The 18,578-nt window shown below is 37.8% G+C and overlaps 1 protein-coding gene across 1 annotated transcript in view; it reads left to right on the top strand.

Moving 5' to 3' along the window:
• The first annotated feature begins 6,422 nt into the window (after nt 1–6,422).
• The window catches only part of WDFY1 (WD repeat and FYVE domain containing 1), a 32,700-nt gene continuing 20,544 nt past the window's right edge, over nt 6,423–18,578 (top strand). Inside the window, exons 1-5 of the mRNA XM_032225032.1 lie at nt 6,423–6,723; nt 11,543–11,610; nt 11,782–11,855; nt 16,432–16,483; nt 17,506–17,659. Coding sequence (XP_032080923.1) covers nt 6,587–6,723; nt 11,543–11,610; nt 11,782–11,855; nt 16,432–16,483; nt 17,506–17,659 — 485 coding nt within the window. The 5' untranslated portion in view covers nt 6,423–6,586. The remainder of the gene's footprint in view (nt 6,724–11,542; nt 11,611–11,781; nt 11,856–16,431; nt 16,484–17,505; nt 17,660–18,578) is intronic.

The raw sequence follows: 18,578 nt of genomic DNA, 5'->3' as shown, positions 1-18,578 counted from the left end.
TGTGAGGAACAGCTGTGTAGTTTTATTAATTTGAGAACAAACTACAACTTGAGTTGCAGAATATTTGTCTTGGAAGGCTCAGTATTGTTATTCCTGGCAACTCTGAAAATGTACTAGTCTGCTTTTGATTTTTTGAATGCTTGCATATCTTTGCCAATAAATTTTACCAGAGGCTGATGTGCGTTCTAGTATGTTATATAAAAGAAATGTAAAAAAAGAACACCAAAGCTTGGTGCTTTTTTCAAGTGTGCAAAAATAAAGAATACCCAGAAAGAGGTAATATCTTGTGGTACACTCGCCTTAGGTCATCATTTTTTTCACCCAATGATTCTTAGGAGAATTTAAAGTGGAGTTTGCTTTAATCTTGAGCAATTAATTGGGCAAGTTCTAAAAACAAAAATATATCAAATCTACATTCAGACAATTCAGCCATCAGCAGACACACAGAAATAAACAATCTCTATATAACATTCAAATTAGACAATCAAAAGAGAAACAAAAAAAACCCTAAACACCTCACCAGAAATCAACACCCACATGAACAGAGTTTAATGCCAAATTAACACCAGACCAACAATCAAGAAGCAAACAATACTCCAATTAAGTGTTCCATCTCTCAGGCTGGGGGGTCAAATTATACGCCCCTCAGACAGGGTTCGCAACTTGGGAGTCCTCCTGGACCCACAGCTGACCTTCAAACATCATTTGTCAGCTGTGACCAGGGGGGCATTTGCCCAGGTTCGCCTGGTACACCAGTTGCGTCCCTACCTGAACCGGGAGGCCCTCACAACAGTCACTCGTGCCCTTGTGACCTCTAGGCTGGAATACTGCAATGTGCTCTACATGGGGCTGCCCTTGAAGAGCATTCGGCGACTTCAGCTAGTCCAGAATGCGGCCGCGCGAGCGATTGTGGGTGCACCTCGCTTCACCCACGTAACACCTATCCTCCGCGAGCTGCACTGGCTACCTGTTGATCTCCGGGTGCGCTTCAAGGTGCTACTTATCACCTATAAAGCCCTTCATGGTAGTGGGCCTGGGTACTTGAGAGACCGCCTACTGCCAATTACCTCCACCAGACCGATACGATCGCATCGATTAGGCCTCCTCCGAATTCCATCTTCCAGCCAGTGCAGACTGGCAACTACCCGGAGGAGAGCCTTCTCGGTGGCTGCTCCGACCCTTTGGAACGAACTCCCCATGGAGATTCGGACCCTCACCACCCTCCAGTCCTTCCGCGCCGCTTTAAAGATCTGGCTGTCCCGGCTGGCCTGGGGTTAAGATTGTAGCCCCGCCCGAACTGTGTGACTGTTGTGCTCTTTTTTAACATGTTGTATTGTCTACTGTTTGTCTCCCCCCCCCTTTTTGAATTGTGAGCCGCCCTGAGTCCCCCCAGGGAAAAGGGCGGCATACAAATAAAGGAAACTACTAAACTACTATCGACTCCAGACAAACAAGCTAATCGTAAATAACAGTCCAATCAAGGAACTGCTAACTCTCCTTCAACCAACAACAGAGCAAGCCATTAGTACAATGATGGCAAACCTATGGCACAGGTGCCAGAAGTGGCCAGCTGGTCTTCATGCGCGCTTGCACACCAGGCGGCTGCTTTTCCATTTTCTAGCACTCCCAAGCGCTCAGGTCAGCTGTTCTTCACGTGCACAAAGACCAGCTGGCCAGTGCTGTTATATTAGTATATAACATGAATGCAAATCCTACTCCCTTACTGATGATGTTACCAAGTTTCGTAATGAAACATTGGCAAGATAACAGCCAAGTTCAAAGATTCCACAAAAATGTATCTAGTAATAAAATTGGTCAAAAGGATTTTATATGCCATTTCATTATTCCAATATGGCCAATTACATTGTCTTCAAAAAAAGAAATAGGGGAATAGTTGTATTAATTAATGCTTAAATTTTATATATCATCCTTTCATTGTTTAGGCTAATAATTTACATTAGTATTTGGATTTAACAGAAGCTATTTAAGAAGTGTTATGACGTATCAGTATCAAGGTCATTAATTTACAATGTGGTATTCTAAAACTATCTGTTTTGCATTATTCATTTCTATTGCCTTTAACAACAAAAAAGTGTTTTAATAAAAAAAGAGCCTGACTTGTTTCTTTTACTTTTTTTGCTAAAAGCACCTTTTTTATTGCATATGTTTGAAAATGATTGCCTCCTGCTTATAAAGTTTAAAAACCATTTCTTCAATAGGGCACAAATGTCCTAGTTTGAATAACTTGTTTTCATACAGTACTGTAAAGCCAAAATACAGCTTCAGCACCATCTTGTGGACAGATCCCTACTCTAACAATGCGAATAAATTTACGTTGCACTATATTGTCATTTCTACTCCAGGTAATCCAGTATTTACAACCATTTGTTTAGTGACTGATCAAAGTTACAGTGGCACTGAAACAAGTGAGTTATGACATTTTTCATAACTATAATTGTTATAGCATCCTCATGGTCACGTGATCAAAATTCAGATCCTTGGCAACTGCTTCATACTAATAACAGTTGCAATGTTATCTGATCACCTTTTGCAATCTTTTGACAAGCCGAGTCAATGAGAAGCTAGATTCACTTAATAACTATGTTATTAACTTAACAACTGCTGTGATTCACTTAACAGCCACAGGAAGAAAGGTTGTAAAATGGGGCATAATTCATTTAACAACTATCTTGCTTAGAAATGTTGGACTCAATTGTGATAAGTTGAGGACTATCTGTATTGAATTAATTGCACACCATTACAAATAATTACAAACAGAGAAAAAAGTTGATGTCTATATAAAAAAGATAAATATTTGCTGTACTTGAGCTTGCTATAATACACAGGAAAAGTTAGCACTGAAATATTGTATTTGATATTAAATGCTATTTTTTATGTACAAGTATTCTGACTGAAAACAGTGGAAAACATAATGAAGGAAAGGCAGTATGTTTTACTACTTTTCAAATATTTGAACGGCTGTCTCAAACATAAAACACTTCTGCCCCAGAAATAAATAAAATACAATCAAAAGAAAAGACAATTTGATTAAAGGCTAAATGAATTATCCCGTCATTTCACAAATAAACAAGGAATGGGGATCTATTAGTGATGTCATGGATCTCCTGTATTGATAATAGCTGGCTTTAATAAGGCGAAATATAACTATCTTGCTGAAGTAAATTTGGCAATAATTAGTTGAAGACAACTCGGGAACCTGTGTATACATTGTTTTGAGTTTTTCTCATTATCACCTTACTTCCACCACCTGAAAGAACTACACAGCTAACCTTTCCCTTGGACTAAAAAAAAAATCTAATCTTTATACAATACAAATACAATAGTACAATGCTAATTCCTATGCAAAATAGTCTCAGGAAAATATTGATTTTCATAAATGAAAGCAAATATATACATGTCCCAGAATAATATTGCCACTCTTTATCCAGTTTTCTTCTACTACTTTTTGGGGACTAGATTTTAAAATGACATTTTTTTCCTTGAAAGGATTTAGAGAAGTTCCACTGTGTAAATTTCCTTGGGAGAGCTAGGTTCGGCTCAAAGGCCTTTCTGCTCCTAGCTGACTCAGTAAACATGGAAAGGGTTTGTCCTGTAACTTCAAAGACATATATTATTTTGCCCTCCCATTCTACAATAAAACTTTTGATGAAATCATGCCCTCTTTCCCTACTTAGATATGAATGCAACTGCTAGTCAGCAAAGAAAAATATATTTTCCTATCTGGTAACAGGCTCACTTTCATGCATTGTTCAGCATCTTCCTTTCCCAAGTGCAGTTCTTCAACTTCCAACTGCTTTGCAATATATATATATAAAAATGACAGCACATTAAAAAAAAAATCTATACCTAATGATGGTTTTTATTAAAGGCCCACATTACATTAAAGTGCACCAATAGAAATACAATAAGTTTCAGTAATTCAAACCTATCATATAAATCAGAAAAGTGTTGGAAATGTCATCAGATACCGGGCTCTTATTACCACATGTGGTAGACTTGCATTGAAGCTAAAAGATACTGGACTAAAATCCACATGTGGCTGGAGAAAATGACACACAAACAAATAGACTTTAAATCAGAGGTCTTTTTATTGGGGATCATACCAGAAATCTATAACAAAGACTTAAAATATCTGATTGTAAATGTGTTAACAGCAGCCAGAATCGTAGTTGCAAAAAACTGGAAAAATGAAACAATACCAAAACAGGAAGAAGTTATCCGAAAAATAATGGATTGTGGCTGAAATGAGTAAATTGACACTTGAAATTAGAGAACAAGAGGACGAGCAATTTTATAAGATATGGGACTTGTTTTATCAGTGGCTAGGGGAAAAAACTTGGAAATGAAAAATGATTTACTCATGCTTTAATTGAAGAAGTTAAATGATAACACAATTATGCTGTGAAATAAATTAATGATACAATGAAAAATTAATATATCTATGAATTGAATATTTTAGAACTTTTTGCTTTAAAAAGGCTAAGGATAATAATGATTTTATGTATACTTAACAGAGGACTGGTGATATAACGTATAATGTTAAGAACGTACTATAATGATATCTTGTTGTTGATAAATAATTTTAATAAGGGAATAATTGAAAATTGGTATATATATGTAGTGACTATTTAGAATACTTTGTTGAAAAATGAAGGAATAAGACCTCTGTTTGAAAGTACGACGTACAAGGATAATGAATATAAGCATATTTTCTGGGGAAAAATAATATTAATGGTAACTGAATATATATTGTAGAATGAAAGTGAGGTATTTAGTTATACTAGATGAAAAGTCTGAGATGGTAAATATTATCCGAGAATATGGATGTTAAAACACCTGTAACCAAACGGCATGCTGTATGTGATGGGTTTTTTTTTCTTTTTGTGTTTTTTTTTCTTTTTTTGTCTTTTTTATTGTGTGTATTAAATATATATATTAGATTTTTACAACCCCTGGTAAGCCCCAATTATGGGAGGAAGCTAACTGCTTCCATCATCTGTCCTTCGGCTCGTCACAAGAGTCCATCACGACAGAAACCCAATATTTTTACTGTTGCCTTTGTTATATTTGTGTGTTTTTTTTTTTATTTGTGCTGATAAATAAATAAAGGGAGACTAGTATAGATCTATTTCAAGCTATTTAGCTCTCATCAGCTAGCCACACCCTTACTGGGATTTGAACCTGGGCTATATGTATATATAACTAACAGAGAGATACAAAGTGTGTGTGTGGGGGGAAATATAGTTAGGATAGATTAGTACAGATAATAAATGTAGAAGAATGATAAATGTTAAAACACCTGTAACCAAACGACATGCTGTATGTGATGATTGTATTTTTTTTCTTTTTTCTTTGTTTTTTCATTGTTGTGTGTATGTGTTGTTTATGTAATAAAAAAAATATTTAAAAAAACCTATCATATTTAAATTAGGGGTGATTAGGAAAAGTTCTCAGGAAAAGTTTGTGACCCCATGGACAATATTCCTTCAGGCCTTTCTGTCCTCTACCATCCTCTGGAGGCCATTTAACTCCCCACTGCTTCAGTGACTCCATCCAGCCACCTCATTCTCTGTTGTCCCTTTCTTCTTTTGCCCTCAATTTTTCCCAGCATTAGGCTCTTCTCCAGTGAGTCCTTCCTTCTCATTTGGTGGCCAAACTGCTTGAGTTTCTTCAGGATCTGGCCTTCTCAAGAGCAGTCAGGGTTGATCTCCTCTAGAACTGACTGGTTTGATCGTCTTGCAGTCCAAGGGACTCACAGGAGTCTTCTCCAGCACCATGGAGGACATATGAGGACATACAGTGGCTTAAGTATCAGGCCTTTTGCTATGCATGGCTTTATAAGTGAAAACCAACTCCTTGAATTGCAGTCAAAAGCAACCAAGGTAGCAGAAACACATGCACATGTGACACACCCATTGCTATCCTTGCCACTGCATTCTGGACCAGTTTTTTTTCTGGTTGGCAGCCCCATGTAGAGCACTTTGCAGCAATCCAACCGAGAGGTGGCACAGCCTGAAGAGCTGTGCATTAAAGTCCTTCAATTACTTGTCACTTTTGTTAGTAAATACCAGACTTTTCTGGGGTTTTACTCCTAAGTATCACCAGTAAAAGACTTTTCGTCTTTTGTAGGCTTGAGCTGGCTGGGGAATTCTGGGAGTTGAAGTCCACACATCTTCAAGGTATTTTACACAAAAGGTCTTGTCAGCCACCCACCCCATACCTAAAGACATTTGATCTATATACTTCTCATGTCTGTAACCCGATTGCGAAGTTCCGCCCACAACTCTTCAAATGAGCGACCTTCCGGCCGCGCCGGCCTTCCCCACCCATCTTATTTCCCCACCCAGCGGCCCCGCGTTGCCGCCGCTACCCCGGTCAATCTCGCCTTCCCCTCCCAACTCCGACTACTTCCGGGGGCGGCGCTACTTCGGTCATTACGGAAAATGGCTGGCCGCTGAGGCTTTCTGGGGGCGCCGCTATTCCCACGATTAGGGCCAAGCTCTCTCGCTCGCTCTCTCTTCTGGGCGGCTGCTTGGACTTGGCCGACCGCGGCCTGCTGGGCGAGATGGCGGCCGAGATTCACTCGCGGCCTCAGAGCAGCCGGCCGGTGCTGCTGAGCAAGATCGAGGGGCATCAGGACGCCGTCACCGCCGCGCTCGCGATCCCCAAAGAGGACGGCATCATTACGGCCAGCGAGGACAGGTGGGGAAGCGACGGCGGCGGAGGAAAGACGCTTCCCCGGAGAGGGTCGCGCGGAGTCGGCCACCGCTTCTTTTCCCTCTCCGAGGAACGGGCGGGAAAGGCGCGCTGCGCTCGGGATAACCAAAACAACAAGAAGAAACCACAACTCAGTGCAATTGTTTAAGACCCCTGAGCTGTTTCGGGTCTTTGCTCCGAAGGGACCTTCCCTTTCCTGCGAAGCGGCATGCGACACACCCCCTACGGGGGTGAGCCCTTGCTTCCTTCCCATGTGGGTGGACTACCAGCCCCATCATTCCCTCCCACTGACTGGGGGGAATCGGGGTTTACCGGGCATATATAAATATTTAGGGCAAGAGGAAAAAGCAAACAAGGGCGGTTTCTTTTCCACAGCAATTGAAAACACGTTCACACAGCCGTATTTCATTGTTCGCGCAGAGTTGGAAGCACAGAGCAATGCTGGTCTGATGGGTTCCAGTGATAAGTGGGAGCGAACTAATAAGAGTTGCTTCTTTGCCATCATCCCCAAAGGTGGGGGGAGTTGGACTGTAACTCTTACTATCCCCCTGACAGTGTTACTTACTTGATGGGAGTAATAAAGTGTGGTCTTTGTGCTTGCATCTATAGCAGAGGTCTTCAAACTTGGCAACTTTAAAACTTGTGGACTTCAACTTCCTAAATGGGAGTTGAAGTCCCCAAGTCTTAAAGTTGCCAAGTTTGGGGACCCCTGATCCAAGGGATGAAATTCAGCAGGTTCTGGAGAATCAGTAGGAGAAAATTTGAGTAGTTCGGACAACTGGCAAATACCACCTCTGGCTGGCCTCAGAGTGGGGTGGGAATGGAGATTTTGCAGTATCCTTCCCCTGCCACACCCACCAAGCCACACCCACAGAACTGGTAGTAAAAAAAATTGAATTTCACCCACTGTCCTGATCTATAGGATGGGAAGAGGGAGAGGAAGTTTGGAGTTAGTTATTGCTTTGCCACTGAAGTATGTTTGTAATACAATTTGCAACAAAAGTTCGAAAAACATCTGTATTGCAGAAGGGTGCATTTTGATAGTGTGTCAAGGAAAACCTTTCTCTAAAACGTTGAAAACATTCCCTATACATTTTTTTTCTTGTATTTTTTTGTCCCTTTAACATTAACAGTAGGAAGAAAATACTAAGAAATAACCATGTTGTCTGGAGTAATATTTTCCAGATTACTGCAGAGTGTGGCAAACTCTGTGATGAAAATATACTTACAAAGCTATTCATAATACTTAGAATGATACTAACTGGAGTTCCCTTAATAATTTATAATTATCTAATAGTTATATTCCTTATTTCTGATTCTTAAATCAGAAAAGTTCTATTTTATTAGAACTCCACATAACAAAAGGATATTTAATATTTTTTTATCAACCATGATTTTATTGCACAGCTGGGTTTATTTAAGCAAAACCTTATTTTGTTTTAGTAGGGGCAGTATTATAAACAGACATGTTTTCTTGGAATGTTTGACTGCCTCTTCTGTAAGATATAGGTATCTTATAACAATATCTATTGAAACTGGTTTGGATAGCTATTAAAACTCAGTAACTTGTTTAATTTGTATGCAGAATACTTTGAGTTTACATGATCTGTAAAATTGTTCTTTAGATGTTTCTTTGAATGGTTCTTTATATGCATTTGATATTCACAATAAAGTTACAATTGTTAAGTAGCTAATAGAGTATTAGGTATTATAGAGAAATTATCCTGCAGAGTTCTTAAATAATTGGATAATGATCTTGTTTCTCAGACCAAAGGGTTAATAGTTAGTAGTTTACAAGAGCCTTCAGGGAATACTACATCAGTTGTATTAATTACACTGAAGCTAGGGGAATAATATGTATTTTTTTCAATGTGGATGAACTATGCTGCTCCATTGCTGTTTCTTTTTTATTCTCAGTTCTTACTTCAAATATGAATTGAAACCAGGGAAAGATTAAATTGGTTTTATTATTAATGTGCATTGTTAGGTACTACAGAAACAGGTCAAGCACTGTGAGGTATAACACAACTTAAGGGTCCCCCTCCCAACATGTATATATCATTTCATTTGTCAGCTGAATGCTGAGGTGTAATTAATCACTATGTGTAAACTCTCAGTAGGTTAACTACTAGTTCATCTATTTACAAGCCTAGAAGTTTATCTTCCGAAACGATCTTTGTGACTTAGCCTTTGCTGTCAAGTGAACTTTGTTTTTATTATTGCTTTGATACTTTTAGTTTCTGAATGTAGTGAAAGCAGTGCGGGGGGGGGGGGGGAGTAAACCTGTAGCATTCCAGAAGACAATAGACTATAGCTCACAGCATTCCTCAACATTGTTCATGCTGGTTGACGCTATTGGGAAATCAAATCAACATTTAGAGAATCACAATTGCCAAACACTGACGTCAAATATTTGGAATTGTATCTGTCTGTGCCCTTTTACTAGAGAAACAGAAGTGGCAGCTCAAATGTTCTACAACCCTGTTATCTGCCCAAACTTTGAGATAACATCATAAATAAATATATTTGATGGACAACTGCTAGCTAGAGTAGAATTTCTTGATGTAAGCAAGAATTGATTGCAAAAATACCATTTATCTCTCTTGCCCCATTGCATTCAATATGTCATGTATTATTTTGTATTATATGGATGTCTTTTAATTATATTAGTCTTTCAATTGCTTATGTGATCTATATCAATTTAAATTACTAAGAATGTGGGATTTAGCGTTTGCCATGTTCTCTCTTACTATAAGAAGTGTTACATTTCAGGGGAAAGGGCTGACGTCGCCACAGCACGACATGCGATCTTGGTGCTCCGACTTCACATTCGATATTTCTGCTGCTGGATGGTCCATTTGGATCTAAACCGTCCTGCAGAGACGGTGATTGGGGGCGGCACCTCCTGCTGATCTCAGGGACACCGCAAAGTCCCTGAAAGATCCAGGAATAGCCTTTTTTTCTGGCGACAGAAACACAGCTAATGAAGCTGCTGAAGTTGGGACAGTTCCGGAACGGGAAGAAAGTGAAAAGAGAAAGTGTGTTGAATTGATGAGGAAATTTTATTATTAGAAAAAGAGACTACCCCAAAAAACTTAAATTAAATTAAAATTGAAGATAGAAGACTGTAAGCAGTAAAATTAATCTACATTAAACCTAGTGAGTTATCCTGTTTCTAATTTTTTTTTCATGGATGGAATTTTTGCAAAGGCTCCCTATTCTTTAAACTGAATGGATTAATTTTGTCTTCTTTTTCACTTTTGCTTACACCTATGAATTAATTTTTCCTTCTTTTTATAATGCTTGATTGGATTGTTTTTGATCTCCATTTAGGGTTTTTTTTCTTGAGCTTGGAACATAAAGAAGATAATAAGGATTATAAAGAGAGTTGTAACAACAGGAGGAAAAGCAGTTTCACTGCCACTTAGAGGCTGGTGGCTGGATACATTGTTTTTTCTTCTTTCTTTTTGATCACTTGAGATTCAAGGTTCTTTCAGTTTGTTTACTGAGAGTGATAGCAGGAAGAGCACAAAAATGAGCAAAGAGATAAGAAATCTGTGGATACTGACAACAAAGTGAGTGTGATTGGTAATGGCAAGAGCGGAATATGGAAAGGGGAGATAGATGGATTGTAACTCTACCCGAGACTTCAAAGCACAGAAGAAGAAAAAAGAGAGAAAAGTTGACGGAGATAAGGAGAGAAATCTTGACAGAAGCACCAGTGATTTTATTTATTTATTTATTATTAAGATTTATGTGCCGCCCAATCCCGAAGGACTCCGGGTGGCTTACAAAAGAAGAAAAAAAGAAATAAAAAAATAAGAAAAAAGACAGTTTAAAAACACAAAACCACATGCATTCATTCTAACCGGGGCTGGACCTCAACAATGAGGTCAACAGCTCCAGGCCTGCTGGAACAGCTAGGTCTTTACAGTTTTCCTGAAGGTGATAACCAAAGATAAGCTGATGGAAAGAACAGATGCTGGGTTTCGAGCTATTTTGAGATACAAAAGGAAGAGAAGTTCATACAAGATTTATTTAAAAAAGTAACTAGAATATTAATGCTACAAATGGCAAGAGATATAAGACTGCACTATTACTGGAAAGATACAGGTTGATGCAATGAAAATGTATAATAAAAACTAAGCTAAATTTAGTTTACTAGCAGTATGTATAAAATGAAATGACAATAGTTAAATAATGATTAATAATGATAACAATACGTATAGATATATTAGTTTGATAATATGAAATTTTACATAAACAACACATGGAGAATATGAGAGGAGGTTTAAAAGCTTTATCTAGAATATGTTATAAAGATGTATTGTGATTGGATGATTTAGGATGATTTAATAGAATGTTATCATATAATCCTATTCTAGATTTTGAATATTATATATAAAGGATGTAAAAACAATTATAGTCAAATTAAGGTTGAAATATAATAATAGTGATATACATGAATATATGTGAATTCAAAATATGTGATTTGATATGAAAAGCAGGTGATGACTATGGAAAAGATGCATGGAAATACTGTAACCAACTGACACACTTTCTACAATTTGTAATGGAAGATAGCTTTTTTATTTTTATGTTTGTTTGTCTTTGTTCAAAAATAAATAAAAATTGTTTTAAAAAAAGAAGTGTTACATTTTAGTAACTATACACATTCAGAAGTCAAAACAATTTGGTATTAGAATAGTTTGTCCTACTGCAGATTTTTTTGGGGGGAAATCAAATAGACTGATTATTAGGATAATAATTTTCCTAATATTTCCCCCCATATTTATATTTACAGGACGATTAGAGTATGGCTGAAGAGAGACAGTGGACAGTATTGGCCCAGCATCTACCATACAATGTCATGTAAGTGCACTTATATGCAATTAAGTTGATATCTGTCTCTAATGAATTAGAATCAGAATTTTTATGATGTCACATTTGGTTATGTAAAATCATTTCTTTGCTATTGCTTTGATAGACAGAAATTCAATTCAGTATAATACTGACTTTACAAATCAACATTTCTTTGGGCAGCTCCTTGTTCAGCTATGGCTTATCATCATGACAGCAGACGAATATTTGTAGGCCAAGATAACGGAGCCATTATGGTAAGCATTCATTTTTAATTGACTGTACATTTAAATGTTGCTAAAATATTCACATTGCACATCAATATCCAGTATTCATCAATCCTAAGCTTTCAATGCAAATGTGCACAAATGAACTTTGGTAATCATTGTTCAAAAACATTTTTTGAGATTCCCGCAATAACACATTATGGAATAGTGTGCTGATTTTGTATCATTAGATTTAGGGCTAATTTATATAGTCTCTACTTGATTTTCTGTTTAATGAAACATCTGTGACGTTTTCCAGTAAAATCTAGCAAGTAGTTTTCTTTGAGGTGAATGCAACTTTTAGTAATTTCATATTCAAATCTATACAGTGTGGCAAAAAACTATTTAGTCAATTTACCAATTGTGCAAGTTCTCCCACTTAAAAAGATGAGAGAGGCATGCAATTGACATCGTAGGTAGACCCCAACTATGAGAGACAAAATGAGAAAACAATCCAGACAATCACATTGTCTGATTTGGAAAGAATTTTTTTTGCAAATTATGGTGGAAAATAAGTATTTGGTCACCTACAAACAAGCAAGATTTCTGGCTCATACAGACCTGTAACTTCTTCTTTAAGAGTCTCCTCTGTCCTCCACTCATTACCTGTATTAATGGCACTTGTTTGAACTTGTTAGCAGTATTAAAGACACCTGTCCACAACCTCAAAACAGTCACACTCCAAACTCCACTATGGTGAAGACCAAAGAGCTGTCGAAGGACACCAGAAACAAAATTGTAGACCTGCACCAGGCTGGGAAGACTGAGTCTGCAATAGGAAGCAGCTTGGTGTGAAGAAATCAACTGTGGGAGCAATAATTAGAAAATGGAAGACACACAAGACCATTGATAATCTCCCTCGATCTGGGGCTCCACGCAAGATCTCACCCCGTGGGGTCAAAATGATCACAAGAACAGTGAGCAAAAATCCCAGAACCACACAGGGGGACCTAGTGAATTACGTGCATATTGCTGGGACCAACGTAACAAAGGCTACCATCAGTAACACACTACGCCGCCAGAGACTCAGATCCTGTAGTACCAGACATGTCCCCCTGGTTAAGCCAGTACATGTCCGGGCCCTCTGAAGTTTGCTAGAGAGCATTTGGATGATCCAGAGGAGGATTGGGAGAATGTCATATGGTCAGATGAAACCAAAATAGAGCTGTTTGGTAGAAACACAACTTGTCGTGTTTGGAGGAGAGAGAATGCTGAGTTGCATCCAGAGAACACCATACCTACTGTGAAGCATGGGGGTGGCAACGTCATGCTTTGGGGCTGTTTCTCTGCAAAGGGACCAGGACGACTGATCCATGTACAGGAAAGAATGAATGGGGCTGTGTATCATGAGATTTTAAGTGCAAACCTCCTTCCATCAGCAAGGGCATTGAAGATGAAACTTGGATGGGTCTTTCAGCATGACAATGATCCCAAACACACCGCCCGGGCAACGAAGAGTGGCTTCGTAAGAAGCATTTCAAGGTCCTGGAGTGGCCTAGCCATCTCCAGAGTTCAACCTCATAGAAAACCTTTGGAGGGAGTTGAAAGTGTTGCCCAGCGATAGCCCCAAAACATCACTGCTCTAGAAGAGATCTACATGGAGGAATGGGCTAACATACCAGCAACAGTGTGTGCCAACCTTGTGAAGACTTACAGAAAACGTTTGACCTCTGTCATTGCCAACAAAGGATATACCGTATTTATCGGCGTATAACACGCATCCCCCATTTTAACACAAAAATTTGAGTAAAAATTTTTTCATTAAAAATAAATGACTTGGAAGCTCGGAACTTAATGTTGGATTAAAATTTATAACATTAGAACATGAATTATAACATTAACTCCTCAACATAAAGTGCCTTCCTTCCTTCCCTCCCTCCCATCCCTTTCTTTATGTTTTCTTCATGCTTTCTTTTCTTTTTCCCTCTGCTCTTTTTAAATCCCCCCCCCCTTCTTCTCCTCCTCTACATTTAGGTTGGATTAGTTTGTACAACGGTCATCAAACTTCTGAAGTAAAAATAAATAAATAAATCATATTTAAGAAGAAGAAAAAGGAAGACGTTTTTAGTTAAGTCAAACGTTTTAATAAAAGTTTCATCTTTTAAGATTTGTCCAACACATCCAATTGTAACCTTAACAGTAAAGAATATCACCCCAGCTGCTAAAGGTTCAACCAGTCTGAGAACCATTGAAAAGACAACAGTGCAAAATCCAAAAGACACAACTTCCTCACCGCCATTGCTTTGGTACCAAATCTTTGAGGAAGGGGCTCCAGAAAGAAGGAGGAGGAGGAGGAGGAGGAGGGGGAAGAGGAGGGAACCAAAGAGAGGCTTTTACCGAGTCTGCGCCCCACAGCCAGGACCGTCCTTGCGCCTCAAGCCGCGTTCTTCCCCGCAAAGCCCTTCGGGCAACCCGAGAGTTCCTTTTGGCGCCAGAAGGGCTTTGCAGGAAGAAACGCCGCGTTTCTTCCTGCAAAGCCCTTCTGGCGTCAAGCGGAACTCTCGGGTTGCCCGAAGGGCTTTGCAGGAAGAAACGTGGCTGGAGGCGCCAGGACGGTCCTGGCTGTGGGGCGCAGACTCGGTAAAAGCTCTCTTTGGTTCCCTCCTCCTCCCCCTCCTTCCACAGTCTGTGTGACGCTGCCGCCAGGCTGAGAGCTGCCGCTGAAACAAGTTTGGGGAGGTCCTTTGCAGGCAGCCAGTTCTAGCTGCCTGCAAAGGACTTCCCCACGTTTGCTTTGAAAGAAACCTCTGCGCGGGAGTTAGAAACCTCTGCGCGGGGGTTTCTTGCCATGTGCGCGGCCGCGCGGCCGCACACCTTAGAGGGAACAGTGGACCCGGCGTATAACACGCAGTATCGGCGTATAACACGCAGGCAGGGTTTAAGCTTGCAATTTTAGTTTTAAAACTGCGTGTTATACGCCGATAAATACGGTATAACAAAGTATTGAGATGAACTTTTGATATTGACCAAATACTTATTTTTCACCATAATTTGTAAAAAAATTCCAAATCAGACAATGTGATTGTCTGGATTTGTTTTCCCATTTTGTCTTTCATAGTTGAGGTCTACCTATGATGTCAATTACAGGCCTCTCTCATCTTTTTAAGTGGGAGAACTTGCACAATTGGTGGCTGACTAAATACTTTTTTGCCCCACTGTATGTTAATATTGTAACAATCGTAAGGCCTGCCAGGATATTTTCTTAATTTCATAATTGAGTTTACAGCCTGATATTTGCGTTTTCCCATCTCAACACTAACCACGTGCAACCCTACTTAGTTTTGTAACCACTTTATGTCAAATCTGTCCTATAGAGAGCAGTGTTATTTCTCACGTGTCAGTTATTGTGCTGCAGGAGGCTATCGTGAAAAGAGTTAGATTAGAATTCTTTCCAATTGGGCACCCATCTCTTTAGGAACAGAAGTACAAAAGCTTCTTTCCATTGCAAGTATTTTTAATGAAACGGTATACAAATTAAATTTTTAGCTCATTTTCTGGTGAGAAATATAAGGTGTATCTGCTGCTTATCTAGCATTTGTTTTAATTTGGTAAGCTATGAAAATCAGTCATATTTACAAAAACCTTAAAATTGACTTTGCAGAAGGGAAAAAAGGAAATGTTAGTATTTCAGACCAGGATAAAAACACAGTTTTTATCAGCATTTATCATTACTTTTCTCTATACCTTTGAGGTATTTCCTGATTTTCATGGTGAAACTAACATTTGTGATTAGAAAAAATATGAAATAAGTCTGTATGGGAAATCAGAATATAGACAAGGTAATTGTACTCCAAAGCTCTGAGTTGAATACATCTACAGAGCAAAGCTGATATATTTAAAACAAGCAAAAAGTTGTAACTTAGCCTAACAGGTAGTCATTTCTTCTGCACAGATGTTTTTTTTTTAAAAAGTGAAGTTTCAGCATATTATTTTAGACATGCTTTGGAAATTTGTAGGAATAGATCCCATATTAATTGAAGAACAAAAATGTTCAACTATTCCTCATTATGAAGTCACAATTTCAATGGATAAAATATTTCCTAAGCAAATTTTGTTTGTTTTAATAGCTTTTTCCTGTGCCAGTTTTTTAAAGCCACATGAAACATCTTTATAGTAAAAGCTTATGCACTCCTGGCTGGAATAATTTCATTGATTGCAGTGAGACTTTTCTTTATAAAAGGGTAGAGTATTTCATTCTCAAAATAAAAAAGAATGAAATATTGCTATTTTTATATGAAGGCCTTTCAAACATATTTAGAGAGTAGAACCATAGCATCCAGATACCATAAGACACACTGTAGTCGTCTTTCGAAAGAACATCCAAGAAATTCTAACAGAAGATCCACTCAGAACAAGTTTTTATCACAGTAGCCAAGCTCATCTCTGTTTCCTAAATGAAAGTAGTCCAAACCTTGACATTTTAATTGCAAGCTAACAGAGGCTGTTAATCATTCAGTAGGAGGCAGTGGTTCCCACATTTCTGTTTGTTTTTGGTTGTGAAGGTATTTTTTTCAGGCATCAACAGGATTTCTAGATCATATATCTTACTGTTTGTTTATGATTTCAGGAATTTCACATCTCAGAAGACTTTAATAAGATGAATTTTGTCAAGACTTATCAGGTAATGAGATAATGAAGTATCCCTGCAGATACGAGTAGCCTTCTGTAATTATATGGAATATTGACTTAATTTTAAGTCACATGGATTCATAAATAAGTAATAAGCATATATATGAACCGACATTGGTTGAATGATACGAACTATAACTGTAGAACCTAAAGAGAACAATTGTAACTTTTATAATCCGGTAAACAATTCTCATATTCTTATGAAGGAGAATTTTTGTAACCAGGGTTGGTGTTATCTAGTTACGATAATGAAATGGCTGCAAGTAAACAGTCAAGCTTAGAGAGCACCAAGGACCCCTCAATTCTCTTATTCTATTTTCTTTCCTGTACCAAACCTGCACAGCATAATATCCTAAACATGTGTCAGGGCAGAATTCATGCAATTCTCATTTGGCTTCATTTGAAAAGAAATGAATTCTAGAACATTACTTTGTTTTCCCTACAAGTAGTAGTGGTGGTGATGGTGGTGATGTTGGTAGTAGTAGTAGTATGTGCATGTTGTGTGCACACACAGGCACTCACAGAGGAAACCAAAAATATTAAAACAATATGTTGCTCCATTCATAAGCAGCTCTTAACTGAAATGCCAACACAAAGTAAGACAATCCTGTTTGCAACTAAGCCATAGATAAGAATGTGGCGTTGAAATAACCCTTATTTTAAAATAATGTGACAGCTTTTATATTAAAATTTGTTGCCTTTTTTCCAAAACAAGACTTTTCTGATTTCAAACTAATGTTATAATGTGTCTCTTTTTCATAATGTTTTTCTCTCTTCTTGGTTTAATTTTACAATGTGGTGTAATTACACTTAGGAATTCTCATTACCCTGCATTAATGAAAGGTAATGTTTCATTTCCATTTGAAGGAAATAAGTAGTGAGGTGAAAAATTAAATGAATTAATGTCTGGCGAATACTAAAGAAAGAGAAACAAATCTAGGCTTAATAATGTGCATTCCATTTCATGTATAAATATTTTTGTCTCTGTGTTGTAATTTCTTGTCTGTCTGTACAGCACACCAGAACAGAGTGTCAGCAATTACTTTTTGCTTGGAAGCAGAATGGGTGATTAGCACTGGCCATGATAAATCTGTCAGCTGGATGTGTACCAGAAGTGGAAATATGTTGGGAAGACACTACTTCACTTCCTGGGCATCTTGCCTACAGTATCCTTCAAAGTAGCTGTATCACAGCAGATATGCAATTTCTTAAACTTTGTTTAACCAATCTTAATATTTTGCCGCATTTGTATTTCATGGTGTTCTCTCAAGTTCTATCAAGAAACTATCGGTAATCACCTTAAAAGTTTTTGCTATTACTGTAATTGTAAAAATATTATAAAATGTTACTTGGAATATATTAGCATAAGGAATTTGGAATTTGAGACTCGTACATTATTTGCCACTTATGCCAAATAGACTTTCGATAGGTGGTAGGTTATACCTTTTCTCAAATGATTTGAGTAGAAGAATGCTTTCTATTGACTTAGCAAACATTTCGTACTATTTCAACATCCATTTTATTTAAATAAATGGATTGATAAGAGCAGGGAACAGCTGTTGCTGATTCTACTCAGTCATCTTTATCTTCCTTTCTCAGCCCTAGCTGTTGCAGAAAAGAGCTGAAGAAAATGATTTTGGAAGACAAAGAAGAGCCTTTCCTTGAAATAACTAAATAATATAACATCTAATGAAGAAAGTTGGGAACCTGTTTGCTGAGTACTACATAGTTGCTGTATTTATTTTAATTAGTTATTTCAGTTGTATATATTATATATATATATATATATGCATAAGTTTAGCATAATAATATAATAATTGCCTTTTCTCTATGATATCTCAGCCTGTGAGTCCTTTTTGCATTACCTGAAATAGTTCATAGCCAGACATTATTTTTCAGAATGATGTCAAAAGCATACTTTTGTAAAGTCATATTATGATCTATCCAATTTATTTGGATTTATTTTGATTCATTAAATATATTGATCGGCCTGTAATCCTTGTTTGGGGAGCCAAAAAGTTTTTAATTTTTTTCTTTTTTAATAAGAATAGGGTTAGTGTGAGAAAATAAATTTTTCATATGATA

This window comes from Thamnophis elegans, chromosome 10, assembly GCF_009769535.1.
Source record: "Thamnophis elegans isolate rThaEle1 chromosome 10, rThaEle1.pri, whole genome shotgun sequence".
In the NCBI taxonomy this organism is placed as follows: domain Eukaryota; kingdom Metazoa; phylum Chordata; class Lepidosauria; order Squamata; family Colubridae; genus Thamnophis; species Thamnophis elegans.
This window is presented reverse-complemented; position numbering and strand designations above follow the sequence as displayed.